This window comes from Entelurus aequoreus, linkage group LG24 (assembly GCF_033978785.1).
Source record: "Entelurus aequoreus isolate RoL-2023_Sb linkage group LG24, RoL_Eaeq_v1.1, whole genome shotgun sequence".
In the NCBI taxonomy this organism is placed as follows: Eukaryota; Metazoa; Chordata; class Actinopteri; order Syngnathiformes; family Syngnathidae; genus Entelurus; species Entelurus aequoreus.
The window spans coordinates 34,466,391-34,484,234 of record NC_084754.1 but is presented as its reverse complement, the minus strand read 5'-3'; the positions used below and the strand labels follow the sequence as shown (position 1 = coordinate 34,484,234).

Here is a 17,844-nt window from a genome sequence, read left to right as displayed (position 1 = left end):
ATACGATAAGGTGCAAGTGCAACCCATAATATATGTACAGTATAACCTCTTACTTCCTATTCCAGTAATAGTTTTAGTAACTATACCTTTCTATTGCTAAAAAGTCCATATAAAAGCACTGAAAGCTACAAACCCCGTTTCCATATGAGTTGGGAAATTGTGTTAGATGTAAATATAAACGGAATACAATGATTTGCAAATCATTTTCAAGCCATATTCAGTTGAATATGCTACAAAGACAACATATTTGATGTTCAAACTGATAAACTTTTTTTTTTTGCATATAATCATTAACTTTAAAATTTGATGCCAGCAACACGTGACAAAGAAGTTGGGAAAGTTGGCAATAAATACTGATAAAGTTGAGGAATGCTCATCAAACACTTATTTGGAACATCCCACAGGTGAACAGGCAAATTGGGAACAGGTGGGTGCCGTGATTGGGTATAAAAGTAGATTCCATGAAATGCTCAGTCATTCACAAACAAGGATGGGGCGAGGGTCACCACTTTGTCAACAAATGCGTGAGCAAATTGTTGAACAGTTTAAGAAAAACCTTTCTCAACCAGCTATTGCAAGGAATTTAGGGATTTCACCATCTACGGTCCGTAATATCAACAAAGGGTTCAGAGAATCTGGAGAAATCACTGCACGTAAGCAGCTAAGCCCGTGACCTTCGATCCCTCAGGCTGTACTGCATCAACAAGTGACATCAGTGTGTAAAGGATATCACCACATGGGCTCAGGAACACTTCAGAAACCCACTGTCAGTAACTACAGTTGGTCGCTACATCTGTAAGTGCAAGTTAAAACTCTCCTATGCAAGGCGAAAACCGTTTATCAACAACACCCAGAAACACCGTCGGCTTCGCTGGGCCTGAGCTCATCTAAGATGGACTGATACAAAGTGTGACGAGTCCACATTTCAAATTATTTTTGGAAACTGTGGACGTCGTGTCCTCCGGACCAAAGAGGAAAAGAACCATCCGGATTGTTATAGTTGAAAAGCCAGCATCTGTGATGGTATGGGGGTGAATTGGTGCCCATTAGTGGGTAACTTACACATCTGTGAAGGCGCCATTAATGCTGAAAGGTACATACAGGTTTTGGAGCAACATATGTTGCCATCCAAGCAACGTCTTGCTTATTTCAGCAAGACAATGCCAAGCCACGTGTTACATCAACGTGGCTTCATAGTAAAAGAATGCGGGTACTAGACTGGCCTGCCTGTAGTCCAGACCTGTCTCCCATTGAAAATGTGTGGCGCATTATGAAGCCTAAAATACCACAACGGAGACCCCCGGACTGTTGAACAACTTAAGCTGTACATCAAGCAAGAATGGGAAAGAATTCCACCTGAGAAGCTTCAAAAATGTGTCTCCTCAGTTCCCAAACGTTTACTGAGTGTTGTTAAAAGGAAAGGCCATGTAACACAGTGGTGAACATGCCCTTTTCCAACTACTTTGGCACGTGTTGCAGCCATGAAATTCTAAGTTAATTATTATTTGCAAAAAAAAAAAAAAAGTTTATGAGTTTGAACTTCAAATATCTTGTCTTTGTTGCATTCAATTGAATATGGTTTGAAAATGATTTGCAAATCATTGTATTCCGTTTATATTGACATCTAACACAATTTCCCAACTCATATGGAAACGGGGTTTGTACTTTAGTGTGAGCATGCTAGCTAATATCCATTATTAATATCCTTTTTTTTTCTCTTGCAGCATGATGCTATTAGTAATACAATATTCAAGCACTCATGTTAATGCAGCCAAAGTAAAACAACTATTTCAGATGAATAGACCATTATGTCTTGAGAGTATTTAAAATTGATTGTAGTAAAATAGTCTGATATTAATTTAAATATATTACTGTTGAGCATATATGTTGTATACTTTTTGATTGAAAAATAATTGTTACTAAAGTCTGTTACAAATCACTCACCTGGATCAACATGTTGAGTCTGTCTCTCACTGCTTGCGGTCTGAATAGATGCTGTAGTGTAAAACACAAAATAGCACAAATGTCATCTCTGCATGCATTGTAACTCTAAAGTACTCTTTATAGTTATTTAGTTAGGCCTTGTACCCCTTGAGCATAGGCCATCAACAACTCGCCGCCATCGTCCTCCGTCCTGGGCGATTCTTTCTAGCTCTTTCCATGTGTGTGACCAGTCTGCTTGGCATCCGCCTCCAGGTCCCTCCTCCACGTGTTCCTTGGTCTTCCTCGCTTTCTTTTCCCCTGGGGAATCCAGGTCAGGGCCTGCCAGGTGATGTTAGACGTTGGTTTCGTCAGGGTGTGGCCAATCCAACTCCATTTTATCCTCCTGATCTTTTTCTCCACACTTACTTTTTTTTTTTACCATTTACTTTTTTATAATATGATACAAATATCACATTCATATTGGATTTATTGATAAATAAAATATAGATAATGGGAAGAAATTTCCCTGCAATCATATTCCAGAACTGAGCCAAATGAGCCAATAGCTGAGCTTACATTAAATACAGTTCAAGTTTGGGTTACCAACTTTTTCACCCTCCTTGCATTTCTGGAAGTTACTTTCTGTTTACTTAGAGAGTTTACCCAATTGAGCTTACAGTTACCGAATGCGCTGGTTTCTGAATAGGAATAACAGCAACAACAGCCATTGCTGCTGTCAGCCCATATAGGAAAAATCAAGATGCTAATGCTAAACATTGATTAGCTAAATGTATATGTTGATTGGCAACATTAAATTGGCCCTAGTTTGTGATTGTGATTGTGGATGTTGTCTATCTGTGTGGGCCCTGCGATGATGTGGCAATTTGTCCAGGGTGTACCCCACCTTTCGCCCGAATGCAGCTGGGATAGGCTCCAGCCACCCCTGCGACCCCCAGAGGGACAAGCGGTAGAAAATGGATGGATGGATACATACATACCTCTGTTTCGATCTCATATTTCTTCTTCTTCCTCCGTATTTCCCCTCTTGTCCCCGCAATTTCCCCCTCTGTCTTCCTTTTTTTCTCTTTCTATCCCCTCCTGCTCCGATCCGGCTGCGCCAAACATGAATATAAATCCATTTAATAAAGTCACATACAAATAAGGCAACAAGAGAAGTATCTCACACCTGTCTTTTGTAAAGTAAATCTGTAGAGCATTTATGGGCATCTACATTAACAATGTAGATCAATAAAAAACATTCTAAAAATTTTACAAATTAAAATGGAAAACAATCAACATTTGAACACTCGAATAAAAATATGGCTCTTACGAATCCAGAACAAAAATTAATGTTTCTTCTGCCGAAAAGGTATAGATAGTGTTTTTCAATTTAGTATTTTTTATTTTTATTTTTTTTAAATAAAACTTTGTTAAAATATTTCAGTGTGTGTATAAATACATTATGAGAACAGTCAACAATACTGCAATAATAATGATAACGTGATCATTTTAGTCACAATAACTGTAACATCAATTTTTTTATATCATTACATCCCTACTCTATGTAATGTACTGCAGCGACAATATAGTACTGTTTGGTACTGCAAACATTGCACTACTTTATCTGTCTTTTTAAGATTAAAATGATCTCAAACGTTGAGTCTTTTCCTCTCTTTCCCCCTCCTTGCTGTTTTCCTTTGGGCCATTTATCATCCATTACCACTTTTCGCTGCTCCTTTCAACACAGATCACGGCACCCACATCAACGTGCTCATGTGTGGTGTATTACACCAGCCATGCGTACACAATGTCTACCTATTTTAAGTTGTGCTATGCAGATTTTGAACATTTTGTATGCATGTTCTCCCCGTGACTGATTGGGTTCCCTCCGGGTACTCCGGCTTCCTCCCACCTCCAAAGACATGCACCTGGGAATAGGTTGATTGGCAAAACTAAATGGTCCCTAGTGTGTGAATGTGAGTGTGAATGTTGTCTGTCTATCTGTGTTGGCCCTGTGATGAGGTGGCGACTTGTCCCGGGTGTACTCCGCCTTCCGCCCGAATGCAGCTGAGATAGGCTCCAGCAAACCCGTAAGGGACAAGCGGTAGAAAATGGATGGATGGATGGATGGATGTATTACACTGATTAAACAATTATTGAAGCAACAGAATAGAAAATGAAGCTTTTTTTAATGGAATTAATCGCTTTAATTGATTAGTCGTTGCAGCTCTAAATAAGATGTCTTATTACGATATTGTTTTGTCCAGATGGCGGAGAGGCGTTTGCATGTGGGCTAAATGACAGAGGCCAGCTGGGACTTGGCCACACTAACAACTGCTCAACACTTCAACGCTGCTCGGGCCTCAATCAGAGAGTCACAAATGTTGCCTGCGGATGGGATTTTACTCTTCTTCTCACTGGTAATTACCATTTACCATTTTATCCGAGACACACCTTGCTCTTTTTCTACCATTGTTTCACTTAGGTTTTCTACTTAAAATTATGTTAGAATTACATTTGAGTTATTGTCCTATAAAGGAAATCATAACTATCATTGTTGACTATCATTACAGCTATAGACTCTGAACTGAAGGAATGCAAATGGTAGTTGCTCAATACAGTCAGTAAGATAAATGTTTAGAGCTGATAGGTGATAAACACGACAATCAGAACTGTGTGCATGTGAGATGCACACACAAATTATTAGAGGTTTGATTGATTCCACAATGTTGTCAGGCATTGAAAATTCACAATAGCTTGCTGATAAAATAAGAATTATATTACTTTCCTCTGTACTTGGGATGTAACGATAATAATAATAATAATGGATTAGATTTATATAGCGCTTTTCTATCAAAGAGATACTCAGAGTGAAACGGTATAATGATAACCGCGGTATTATTCCTGACGGTTAGTAATACCGTTTACATTTTTAATTACCAAAAAAACGTAATTTATTAATGCATTTTAGGCAACACTGCTTACTTCTGGAAATGGACCCACGGCAGCCCTGGCGCATGCGCACATGTGTCGTTCAGTTTGAAATAACATGGCGGAACACAACCATATGGACTTTGCGATGGATATTTCCCCTCGGAATAAACAGAGCCAAGCGCTTGGTTTAACTTTATTTTCCCTCGCTTCATTTCCGTGGAGTTTTGGCGTGCGTGTAAAGCGTGCTGCAGTTTTTAGATGGCGACAGGTGTGGACAATATTGGAAACAGGCGCATCTGTCCCACTAAAAGTATACAGCGAAGGAGAAAACTATTGTATCATTTTGTCAATACAGCATCCATCAACTGCTGTAACAGAGTTAATGACGTGACATGCAGCAGGCGATGTGTAGGAAACATTGCCACAACTTGTTAATAAAGTCTTTAGTTTGTTTACTGGGATGCTCACTTGTCCTTTATTTAACTGCAAACTTTATCAATGTTTAAACAACATAAATACTAGCTATAATATTTTTTATCTCATCAAACTGAACGCAAGCTGTGAAGATTGTGTATTCAACATGAGAGGTACCACTCTTGTTTATTTTTGTTGGACAAACTGTTGGTGTATTTGGAGAAGAACAAAGCTTGTTTATTAGACTTTATTTTCATCAGCCAAACTGCTTTGTGTTCTATATTTTCTTATTATTTTATGGTGTATAGGTAATTTCTATACAAAATATTTCTGCTCAAACTCTTAATGAATCTGTCCCGATACAGCATCTACATGTACATACATTAGAATATATAAATATGTACACAACTTAAAGAATACCTCCCTCTATGAAAATGTAAAAATAGAGATAAAGACATCATGTAATGAGAAAAAGATGACACTTTGATACTATTAATGAACATAAAGACAAATATTTGTCTTCAAATATATGGAAAAAGTTTATCTATTGCCTTTTTATTAGACATTGCAAACTGCATGATGGCGTCATGTTCACACCCCAACACTGTTTTACCTAACATAATGAATAATCATGATTTCAAAAATGATAAAAATAATCTTAATGATTATTTTGGCCATAATCGTGCAACTCTATGTGTAAGACTATTTTTATCGACATGGAAAAATGTGCAGTTATGTCTTATGGCCATCAGGTGCCACCTTGTTTGTCATTATGTCCATTGAGTGCTATCTTGCACAATCACTTTTTTTTTTTTTTCTACTATATGACTTTGTTTTTAATGCTTGTGTTGCTTTCATATGCATATTCAACTTTCTACCTGAGGTATTTTGATCTACAATAATGTTTCTCCTACAAAGGAAATAATTTTCAATTGTATGTGGGGTTTTTTTTAAAATATAAATTGGTTAAAAGATTTCCGTTTTAGTACTTTTTGAAAATTTTGAGGACATTTAAAAATACCGCGATAATAATAACCGTGATAATTTTGGTCACAATAACCGTGATAAGAAATGTTCATACCGTGACATCCCTACTCTGTAATAAAGTGTGTATTTGTATTGGGTTTATGTATAAATAAATAATTGTTCTATTTGTTTCACACAGATTGTGGTAGATTGTTATCCTGTGGCTCCAATGTTTTCGGACAACTGGGTATTGGTGACACGACAACACATCATGCGGAGCTGGTGCTGGTTGAGGTTAGACAATGGATGCAGCTAGATATTTTTTGTTGTTGATTAGAGCCTGGTAATTTTTATTTTGGGCTTGTTTGTGTCATTCTAAACCATCTGCCCACAATATTAGGTACAACCTGATTAGCGACAATATAAGCCCTGCATTAAAATTGCTGCCTTTGACTGTGTGTTAACTTCGATAGCACTCAGCAGAGGGTAAGCATTTTAATCAAATATTGTAGTCTAAAGTACTGCATAGAGATGGAAGTGATAACGACCATACACAGTAAGCTTTTTTGTACAGCACAGCTCCATCTGTTGCATTTGCTGGAGCACTTGGCCCTAATCCAAGCTGACTCCAACAGAAAAATGTGAACATGAATTCATGATTCTCACGTTCATTTAGTTCTGTACCTTAATCCCTGCTGCACTTTTAGTTACAATATTTTGTGAAAATCAGTCATGCTTTAGTTAACTATTATACATTAAAAAACTATTTTTCACTTTTTGCTTTTCCCAATCAGTAGTGTTAAAACTTCTGCTTAGTTAATTTACCTCTGGAGACAAATATTGTTTTATTAATGTATTTATTTTTGTTACCTTGTTTCAAAACGTCAGTTGCAATGCAGTTATACCTTTACTGCAAACTGTAACCACAATAGTAAATAAGTTGTTTTAAATTAATGCCTCGTTTTGCAGTATCAATCAAAACTAGCCGTTGTTATCCTCGTAAAGGCAGAATTTATCATTGTATCAGTGTATTGGGTTGCGTGGGTGTCTATTATGTTGTAACCTTTAAGCGTAATTGTGTTGTTCTCAGGGTCTAACAGAGCGTGTGGTCAGTGTAGCAGCAGGCCTCAGGCACGCTCTTGTCGTCACAGGTATGTGCACTGGAAATATCTTTGCGTGTTTTCGGTCAGCAAAGAAACCTGCACAACTTCATCCTCTTTTCTGTTTACAGACTCCAGATGTGTCTACCAGTGGGGAACAGGTCTTTTTAATCTTGCCAAGAGAGCACTCAGTCTGAACCCTGTTCCACCCCACCTCAATTCCAAGGTTCCTTCACTGGTACCAGGTTACTGCAACATTGTTTTGACAAATATGAATGGGCAACGCTGATTTTTAATTGTTTTATTTTTTGGCTATGTTTCAGGTATGGATCAGAAGGTGCCGCACATTGTTACTGCAGGCTCAGCTCACTGTGTGTGCCTTACAGGTATCACTTGTAGCACATATTCCAAGTGTTTAAAATAACATAAGAAAAATGGCAAATGCTGTTTGGTAAATACTTTACAGAGACCTTCAAAGCACATTCAGGGTTTCCCTCAGGTTGTCTCTATATATGTGGAGGTGGGGGCTTGGCGAGTAGCGTGGAGAGCATGTGGTCGATGTGACATCATCATATATTTGATGGTATAATTATTTTGATTGGCAATGATAGATATATTTTCTTTAAAAAGGCTAAACAAGTGTTTTATGTTTATCTGAAACAAATGCGTTATGCACTGTATATTAAAAACAAATAACATAGAGGGACAAACAGTAGAAAATGGATGAATGGATGGATATTTTTTCTTATATGATATTGCTCTTCATCTCTATTTTTCAATTGTTGCTGCTTATTTTAAAAGGTAACATGGGCTATACTAAATTCTACCCTCCCTGAATGTTACAATTTAGTTTGCCAATTATGTAAACTGTCATGTCTGTGTTCATGTTTTTGTTTGGCCATGTGCTGTTTTGTTTTTTGGACACTTCCTTAGTTCCTGGTTTCACTTCCTGGTTTTGTTTGTCACCATAGCAACCATTAGTTTCACCTGTTCCACGTTTGGACTCACACACACCTGTCTCACGTTTTCACAGTCATGTCACGCACCTGTTCACAGTTAGTCACGCACCTGTTTTCACTTATCATGTCACTATATAGGCTTTTCTGTTTCTGTTGTTCGTCCTGGCGACATCACCCATTCATGCCATGTCCACAGTTCCTTGTCACGTTAGTTCTTGTTTCATCTCTTGTCACGTAAGTTTTTGTTTGTTTAATGTTCATAGTTCTCCGCCATTGTGCGCGCCTTTTGTTTTCCTAGTCAAGTTTTTTACCTCCGCTGTGAGCGCCTTTTGTTTGTACCCTTTTGTTTGTACTTTGTAGTTTATAGTTATAATTAAACTATGTCTTTACCTGCACGCCACGTCCGTTCCATTTCTTTTGCACCACGGGAGAGCAAACCACGCCAAAGACCAAGTCTTGACAGTAAACAATCTTTTGAATTGGAGAGGGAAAAAAATACAGTAACTTAAGGTGGTTTATTGATATTTTTCACAATGAAGTTGCTATAAAACTAAACACACTAAGGAAATTACCTTATATATACACATGAAGTGCATATACATGTAGGAATCACGTTAAATTATTATTACAGTTTTGAATAAACTAAAATAAAGCAATACAATTATACAGGAGGAAGGTTTGCTATAATTCCGCTAGCTTAATGCTGAGGTACAGTGGAGCAGCTCATTGACAGTATAACCAAAATTAGCATAGTCAGTCGCTGGGCACATACATGGAAAGACAATTATTCACACTTACATTCATACATATGGAACACTTACAGTCTCCAATGAAGCTAACAATGTTAGGTAACACAGGTTGCTAGGTGACACATGTTAGTAATATCAACATGCATGTTTTTGGAATGTGGGAGGAAGCTACAGTACCCAGAGAAAACCACACATGCATGGGAGAACTACACATACAGATGTTTAAACGGAGGTTGGAAGACGCACATGGCGTAAAGGTCGACGTTATTGTCTGCAGTAATGTCAAAATGAGGGTAGACATGCCTTAATTACCTTGAAATACTTTGCTCTTCAAATGTTCTTGTTACTTATGCTGGGTGTAAACTCTGTTTTGGTGCATGACAAGCTGTAGGTCTCCTGACAGGCGATAGATGCATGCTTTTTAAAAAAAAAATTCTAAATTAAGCACAGAGAAATGTTTTATGGTATTTGAGATATTTTTCAGACTTATTATGGCCAATAATACGTAACTGGTAGACTATATACAGTGTATCCATTCATATAATATGTTACTTTTTTAAGTTGTGTTCATGTAAAAAAAACAACACATTTTTTACGAAGGTGTAGCAACATTTACATCACAATCAATTACACGTAGGGGAAACCCTAACATTAAAAACTAATGCATTTGAAATATTTTTCTACCCACAAAAATATCGCATACCATTGTCACACATCACCTTGTCTTAAGACTGGTTTGTAATTAATGGATTGGTGGCTCCTGATTACGTCTTTGTCTCTGCCAGATGAAGACTAATAATGGTGCTCCCGTTGTGCTGTTATTTGCAGGCGATGGTGATGTGTTTTTGTGGGGAAGCAACAAACATGGCCTACTCACTGCCACAGAGTCTTTCCTGTCCACTCCCACTCAGCTGAAGCGCTCACTATTGGGTGGAGAGAAAATTGTCAAAGTGTGGAGCGGCTGGACTCATGTTATTGCCCAAACAGGTAGAAACACCTCCATTTTTTTGTCTCCCTTACATCTTCAATTAATGACCAAAATAACCCTTTTGCAGAGAGTGGTAGAGTGTTCACATGGGGCAGAGGTAATTATGGACAACTGGGCCGTCCTTTGACAAGGGCTCTAAACAGTGAGCACCAGTCTGCAGATGGTGGAAGTCAAGCTTACGTCCCCGCAGAGGTGAAAAGCCTCTGTGAAGCTACACAGGTAAGACTACTATAGTAGTATTAGTTAGTGATTGTAAGGTTATTGTTCATAACCGGTTCCTAGTGTATCAATTCCTTGGAATCGCTTGCCATTTATTCAAACGGTTCTCTTAACGATCCTTCCAGGTATGGATGACGTCACGTAGTGACGTCCGATCTCAAAATATCGGAGCCGGGGCGCAACAAACGCTCTTCAGTTGACTACATTTTACAAGAAAAGATGGCAACAGCACTACTTGTAATAATTGTAAGGCTGCTAGTTCATTAAGAGGAGGACATGCAAGCAATATGCTAAAACATTTAAACACATAGCATGAGATAATTATAAATGAAAGTCATGTTTTAAACCGCTCTGATCTCCTCCCAGCAGCAGTAATGCTAGCATGTCATCTTAATACAACAGGTACTAACACCTCCTATCATGTTAGCGCTATTACTTGTTCAATTGAAAGTAATGCCTTCTCATTTAGTTGAGCATGACGAGAAACAAATTCTGACTGGCTCCGAGTTTCACCTGTATAATTTAATGACAGAAAATCTGGTTGCTGGAAAACATGCAACTTGTATACGTGCCTCTTGAGATCTCACTGTAGGCTTTGTAAGGTCATGTTACCACTAAACTAAACAGATTTGATGCTAATACACCCTTTTTCCTCTTTTTTTCCCCAAATAAGAATCGGTATGAGAACCGTTAAGGAACCGAATCGTTAAGCAGAATCGAAAAGTCCCTTTCAAGGTTTCTCGTTGTTCCCATTGGGTTGAGGTTTTTTTTCCCTGATGTGGGATCTGAGCCGAGGATGTCGTTGTGGCTTGCGCAGCCCTTTGAGACACTTGTGATGAAGGGCTATATAAATAAACTTTGATTGATTGGTTGATATAATTTAAAATGACGAATATATAATAAATTCACTACGTTGCTTGATGGGTGATACGTAAAACACTCTCTCCACACTTTCCTGTGTTTGGCACATTTTATCTGCTTGATATTTCTGATTACAAAACTTTAAGGAGGTTGTCAGGGAATTGAACACGTTAGGAGAGGAACTTTCACATACTCTTAATATTCAATGTTTTATTGTTTATACTTCATATTGCATTGTCGTCAGGGTCTGTTGAATTAGTTGAAGTAATGTGTTGTTAAGTCTGTTGTTATAGCTTGTTTTAATCAATGCAAACTGAATTGTTATTTTGGTACAAATGGTTGTTGTCATGCCACAATCAAAGCTCTGCTGTGTGGCGAAAAAAAGCGTTAAACTGTGTGTGTGTGAGCACACGCATTCATATTACAGCGTATTGGCGTTTACCCTCGAAAAAAAGGCTTTACCGCAGGTTGTACTGTATTCTTACATGTTTGGCAAACTTCCCTCTTCAATTTGGTATGAAATTAATATGCAGATGTAAAGCATTGCGATCGCAGATTACTTGTAAAAACAGCTGTGTTAACGTGATCACAGATCACTCTGAGACAGCACACATAGTTTTAATACATAGTAATAAAATATATAAAAAACAACTATAACAAGTGATACCTGTAATAAAAAAAACAACTGAAGTTAGTGTAGTGATTTCAATACCAAATGTATTTAGATTCTTATTTAATTATATTACACATCATCCCACCTCCAAAAAAAACATGCACTTTGGGGTAGTTTTCATCTTGTATTATCTGGTTAGTCCAGCAGGAGGAGCTACACATCCACAAATGGAAAAAGAAAGCAGCTGAAAGTTTTTTCGTTCTAAAAGCGCCACAGTTCACCTTGCGAGAAAGAGGCTTCTTTATCATTATATGTGCAATAAAAAAGCATGCACATTTTCCGTTATCACCCACAAGGGACTGAACCAATAACATCCTGCCTAGTCAGAGGTTTCTTCGCCCATTGGGACCAATGTGACACCATCAGGGGACTGCAGCAGTTAACCTATAGTCTAAATGGTAGCTGAAAGGACATGGTTGCTAATAAAACATATGTCAGGGACGGCCAAGGGCAAGCGATGGATCGTTCTTGTCCTACGTTCAGAAATCGTTGCTGCAGCAGTGGCGTCTGTCAACGGGCCATCACCTTCCGTGCGTAAAGATAAAGGTGAAGATGGATTTGCTGAGTGGACAATGAATCTCCTTGCATGCTCAGCCATGATAGTCGTCTCTCGGGCCCAGCATTGCGTGCGTGCGTGCACTCCCACCGAGTTAATGTTTAGTTAGCTGTTATATTTGTATGAGGTGTATGAGCATAACACGTGGAGCAAATGATACCCTGTGATTGCACTCACCTGCCACTCCTGTATGCTAAAACTAAAAGGAAAGTAAGCAGCCAAAGTACTATTAGAGAAGATGTATCTACATTATCGTTCTATTGCAATAGGAGAGGGCTATAACAATGAAGGAAAGCACTTGGAGACCTTTTAATGTTTCTATTCAAGTTGACATGTATATATTACTGGTATGTGGCATTTCCAAGTTTTGCAGTGGTTAAGAGTGGTGCAAAAATTCCAAAGTTAAAACCGATCTTTTAAAAGAAAAACAAGTTTTTGGTCTGCAAAAACAGGGTGCACACTCGTCCTTAGCATGAACTTCACCTGCAGCCAGCAGCTTTATTAAAACAGTTACTATGTTTTTCCACCAAATGTCAACCTTTTTAAGAGGAAATTAGCAACAAAAGTGTTTGTTGGGATAAGTTTGATCTTATTTATGTTTTCTCACTCTCAGTTTCTGTTGCCTCAGCCATGTTTGGCGAGGACATACATATGAAGTGTAGACTAACATCGTGAATTGTAATGTTTTTCACCCCCCCTGCAGATTGCATGTGGATCTGAGCATAACCTCGCCATTGTTGGTAAGTAGTCTCCTTAAAGAAAGGCATTGTTTAAGATCAACTGCATTTGATTTCAATGATAGCACAATTTAGGATAGCTAACAATAGATTGTATACTGTTCAGTGGTACCTCAATTTAAAGGGGAAGCGCACTTGTTTTGGAATTTTGCCTATCGTTCACAATCATTATGAAAGACATGACGACATGTGTTTTTAATGCATTCTCACTCGTAAATAAATGTAAATAAAAGTCCGCTTACAGCGGAGCCAATGGGAGGTCTTCTATTCTGCCCATAAAACCCAATAAAAAAACCATCCCAAAAATACACTTACATTTAGTGACTTCGATATTACCCAAGTATTAGTGATATTTTTATTATAAGCACTAACGCACACAAACTATTTATAGCGGCGCTGTGATCTTGTGGGCCAATGTTGACATGATCAACTGATCAGCTGCTTCCTCGCTTCCTTGCTTGTCAAATTTTATTCTAGATCATAAATCATGGTTGAAGCACAAGGATGTATTCCGACAAGTTGGTACACTTTGACAGCCAATTTAGACTGGAAAATAGTGAGAACGACACGAAAAGACGCTTGGTTCCACCCACCTTTTCTACAAAAGGATTATACATCATTCTTCATCTATATGGAAATAAAAGAACATCCTAGCAGTCAGCATGCTAATGACAGCAGATATTGTGCAGTAAGTGATGTTTGTTTGTTGGCTTTCATGAAGTCTGCAGTGAGTGGAAAACAGTGACGTAGTTGGGAAAAGAAAAGCGAACGCTGTGATGCGTTTTTTTAAATTAATGTGACTTGTATGCTTAAAATTAGCAAAATACGTATATAATGTTATTATAAATGTGTCCATTACTATATTACATAGATACTTACAGAATGTATATAAAACCTTAATGGAGGTGTTTGGGTATTTTTAAAGGCTTTATATGCAAAATTGAGCGGCTCCCATAATCTCCTTTGTAAGCGGATCGCATCACATTTATTTGATATTTAGAATGCATTAAAAATAACACATTCGACCTCTCGTCTTTTATAATGATCGTGAACGATAGGCAAAAAGTGCAGTTCCCGTTTAAGAATAGGTAACTGGCATGTGAGAACTTTTTACCACGCAGGAAAGCAGAAACCTTAAACAATAAGCACACAATACGAGTGTGGACATTATTGGAATTGCTGAAACAAAATGGATAGAAAGTGGAAAAATAACAAGAGAGAACCACATTACGTATTCTGGTGTTACGTATACATGGAGTTGCTGTCATGATGAGAAATAATACCTTACACAAATACAGTGCATCCGGAAAGTATTCACAGCGCTTGACTTATTTGACCTCTTTTATGTCAGAGCCTAATTCCAAAATGGAATAAAGTAATTATTGTCCTCGAAATTCTACACAAATTACCCACAACGAATGCTTTTTTTTCATATTTTTTTGCAAATTTAAATTTTTGAAAATTAAGAAATCATATTTGCACAAGTATTCACAGCCTTTGTCATGAAGCTCAAAAGTGAACTTAAAAGCATCCTTTTTCAACAAATCATCCTTGAGATGTTCCTACAGCTTAATTGGAGTCCACCTGTGGTAAATTCAGTTGGCTGGACAATATTTTGATAGGCACACACCTGTTTACATAGAGTGTAAGGTCCCACACTTGACAGTGCATTGCAGAGCACTAACCCAAGAATGAAGTTAAAAGAATTGTCTGTAGACCTCTGGGACAGGATTGTTTAGACGCACAAACCTGTGGAAGGGTACAGAAAAATATATGGTGGCTTGAAGGTCCCAATGAGCACAGCAACCTCCATAATCTGTAAATGGAAGAGGTTTGGAACCACCAGGATCTTCCTAGAGCTGGATGGCCGTCTAAACTGATCAATCAGGGGAGAAGGACCCTAGTCAGGGAGGTAACCAACTTACCAAGAACCTGATGGCCACTCTGTCATAACTACAGCATTTTTCTGTGGAGAGATGAGAGCCTTCCAGGAGGACAACCAGACAAAGCAATTTCTCATGCACGTTTGCCAAAATGCACTTAAAAGACTCTGACCATGGTAAACACAATTCTCTGGTCTGATGAGACAAGATTGAACTCTTTGGTGTGAATGCCAGGCGTCCTGTTTGGTAGAAACCAGACACCACTCACCACCAGGCCATTACCTATAGTGAAGCATGGTGGTGGCAGCATCATGCTGTGGGGATTTTTTCAGCAGCAGTAACTGGGAGACTAGTCAGGTTAGAGGGAAATTTGAATGCAGCAATGTACATAGACATCCTTGATGAAAACCTGCTCCTGCTCTTGAAATCAGACTGGGTCAACGGTTCATCTTTAAGCAGGACAATGACCCTAAGCACACAACCAAGATATCAAAGGAATGGATTTAAGACAACTCTGTAAATGTCCTTGAGTAGCCTAGCTAGAACCCAGACTTCAATATGATTGAACATCTCTTGAGATCTGAAAATGGTTGCGCAGCGACAATTCCCATCCAACTTGATTGAGCTTGAGAGGGGCTGCAAATGGGCAAAACTGCCCAAAGATATCAATCAATCAATCAAAGTTTATTTATATAGCACTTAATCACAAGTGTCTCAAAGGGCTGCACAAGCCACAACAGCATCCTCAGACATCCTCAGACCCCACATTAGGGCAAGAAAAAACTCTACCCAATGGGCACAATGACAAACCTTGGAGGGGACCGCAGATGTGGAACTCGGCACGTTACTTTAACATACTCCGAGGTCACATTGTTATGGGAAACGCACTGCATCCTGTCAGTAAGACAGGAGTTAAACCAAGAAAAGGCTAAGTCTGACATACCAATACATTTTGATATGTTCTAATAAAATGTTATGATCGACGGTATCGAAAGCAGCGCTAAGATCAAGTAGCAGCAACATGGATGAAGTATCAGCATCCATAGTTAGCAATAGATCATTAGTCATTTTTGCGAGGGCTGTCTCCGTAGAGTGATTTGCCCTGACACCGGACTGAAAGGGTTCACAGAGATTGTTAGATACTAAGTGTTCATTTAGCTGCTTTGCAACAATTTGTTTTCAGGATTTTCAAGATAAAGGCAAGGTGGCACACCGGCTTGTAGTTTACCATGAAGTCAGGATCGAGGTTAGGTCTTTTGAGCAGAGGATCAATAACCGCTTTTTTTAATGCTAGGGAAACAGTGCGAGAGGAAAGTGATACGTTTATAATATTTAGCACTGATGGTCATAATATTGGGCAGCACGGTGGGACAGGGGTTAGTGCATGTGCCTCACAATACGAAGGTCCTGAGTAGTCCTGGGTTCAATCCCGGCCACGGGATCTTTCTGTGTGGAGTTTGCATGTTCTCCCCGTGACTGTGTGGGTTCCCTCCGGGTACTCCGGCTTCCTCCCACCTCCAAAGACATGCACCTGGGGATAAGTTGATTGGCAACACTAAGTTGGCCCTAGTGTGTGAATGTGAGTGTGAATGTTGTCTGTCTATCTGTGTTGGCCCTGTGATGAGCTGGCGACTTGTCCAGTGTGTACCCCGCCTTCCGCCCGAATGCAGCTGAGATAGGCTCCAGCATCCCCCGCGACCCCGAACGGGACAAGCGGTAGAAAATGGATGGATGGATGGGTCCTAATATTACAAACAGCTCCTTGATAAGTTTCCCAGGAAGTGGATTAAGTAAACATGCTGTTTGTTTTGTCCTATTTACACGTCACAGGAGTTCCTCTAATGTTATTTCATCAAAAAGAGAGAGACTATTTTGGCGGGCAATATCCGTCGTACACTCATTCGTATCTGTGTTAATAGAACCCAGTTGTAGCTGGCACGCGTTGTCTTTAATCTCCTTTCTAATGAGTTAAATTGTCTTATTAAAGAAATTCATAAAATCATCAACCGAGCGGGTGGAGCTACTGGGGGAGTCCCTTGTTGGGTTAGTGATGCTACTGTACTAAACAAATACTTAGGATTGTTTTTATTGAGGCGGATGAGATTGGAGTAGTACTTAACTTCAGCTAAAGTAAGCGTGCATTTCAAGTTATTAAACTATCACTCCATGCTTCATGGAAAACCTCAAGTTTAGTCGCATGCCATTTGCGTTCCAGCTTTGTACATGATAGTTTAAGGGCTCTCGTTTCTTTTGTAAACCAGGAGGTATGCCTTTTAGGGGCCTTTTTTAGCTTTAGCGGTGCTATACTATCTATGGCGTCGCACAGGGCATCGTTAAAGTTGTTAGTGAGGTTATCGATAGAGCCCACATAATTTGGGAATGGCGCCATTACCGAAGTCAGTAGCCAAGCAAGAGTCCTAGTTGTGACAACATTAATGTTGCGACTTTTAAAGCAGTGGTTATTAGTAGCTTGTTGACAATGAGTCAAAACTTTGAATTTCATAAGGTAATGATCGGACATTACTTTAGTGTACGGGAGTATCGTAACTTTGGAGGTGGTGACAACCCGGACAAGGACTAGATCTATCGTATTACCGTTGCGATGCGTGGTTTCATTTATTATTTGTGTAAGACCACAGCTATCAATTATATTCTGGAGCGCTACGCACCGAGGGTCTGATGGGGTATTCAAATGGATATTAAAATCCCCCATTATAATTATATTATCTGCGTGCGTCACTAGATTAGCGACAAACTGAAAATTCACTGATAAAATCTGTATAGGGCCCAGAGGGGCGGTATATAACAGCCAGATAGAGAGGTAGCGGTGTGACCGCCTGTGGCGTCGTATTCAAAATGACTTGAGGCTGTAATTGCTTCCA

General features: G+C 38.9%; 1 protein-coding gene across 2 annotated transcripts in view; it reads left to right on the top strand.

Moving 5' to 3' along the window:
* The window catches only part of sergef (secretion regulating guanine nucleotide exchange factor), a 70,487-nt gene that overhangs the window by 1,609 nt on the left and 51,034 nt on the right, over positions 1–17,844 (top strand). For both annotated transcript variants that reach the window (XM_062035509.1, XM_062035507.1), the window contains exons 3-10: positions 4,191–4,343; positions 6,437–6,531; positions 7,328–7,388; positions 7,469–7,582; positions 7,661–7,723; positions 9,874–10,032; positions 10,101–10,252; positions 13,046–13,082. In XM_062035509.1, the coding sequence (XP_061891493.1) occupies positions 4,191–4,343; positions 6,437–6,531; positions 7,328–7,388; positions 7,469–7,582; positions 7,661–7,723; positions 9,874–10,032; positions 10,101–10,252; positions 13,046–13,082 (834 nt within the window). The remainder of the gene's footprint in view (positions 1–4,190; positions 4,344–6,436; positions 6,532–7,327; positions 7,389–7,468; positions 7,583–7,660; positions 7,724–9,873; positions 10,033–10,100; positions 10,253–13,045; positions 13,083–17,844) is intronic.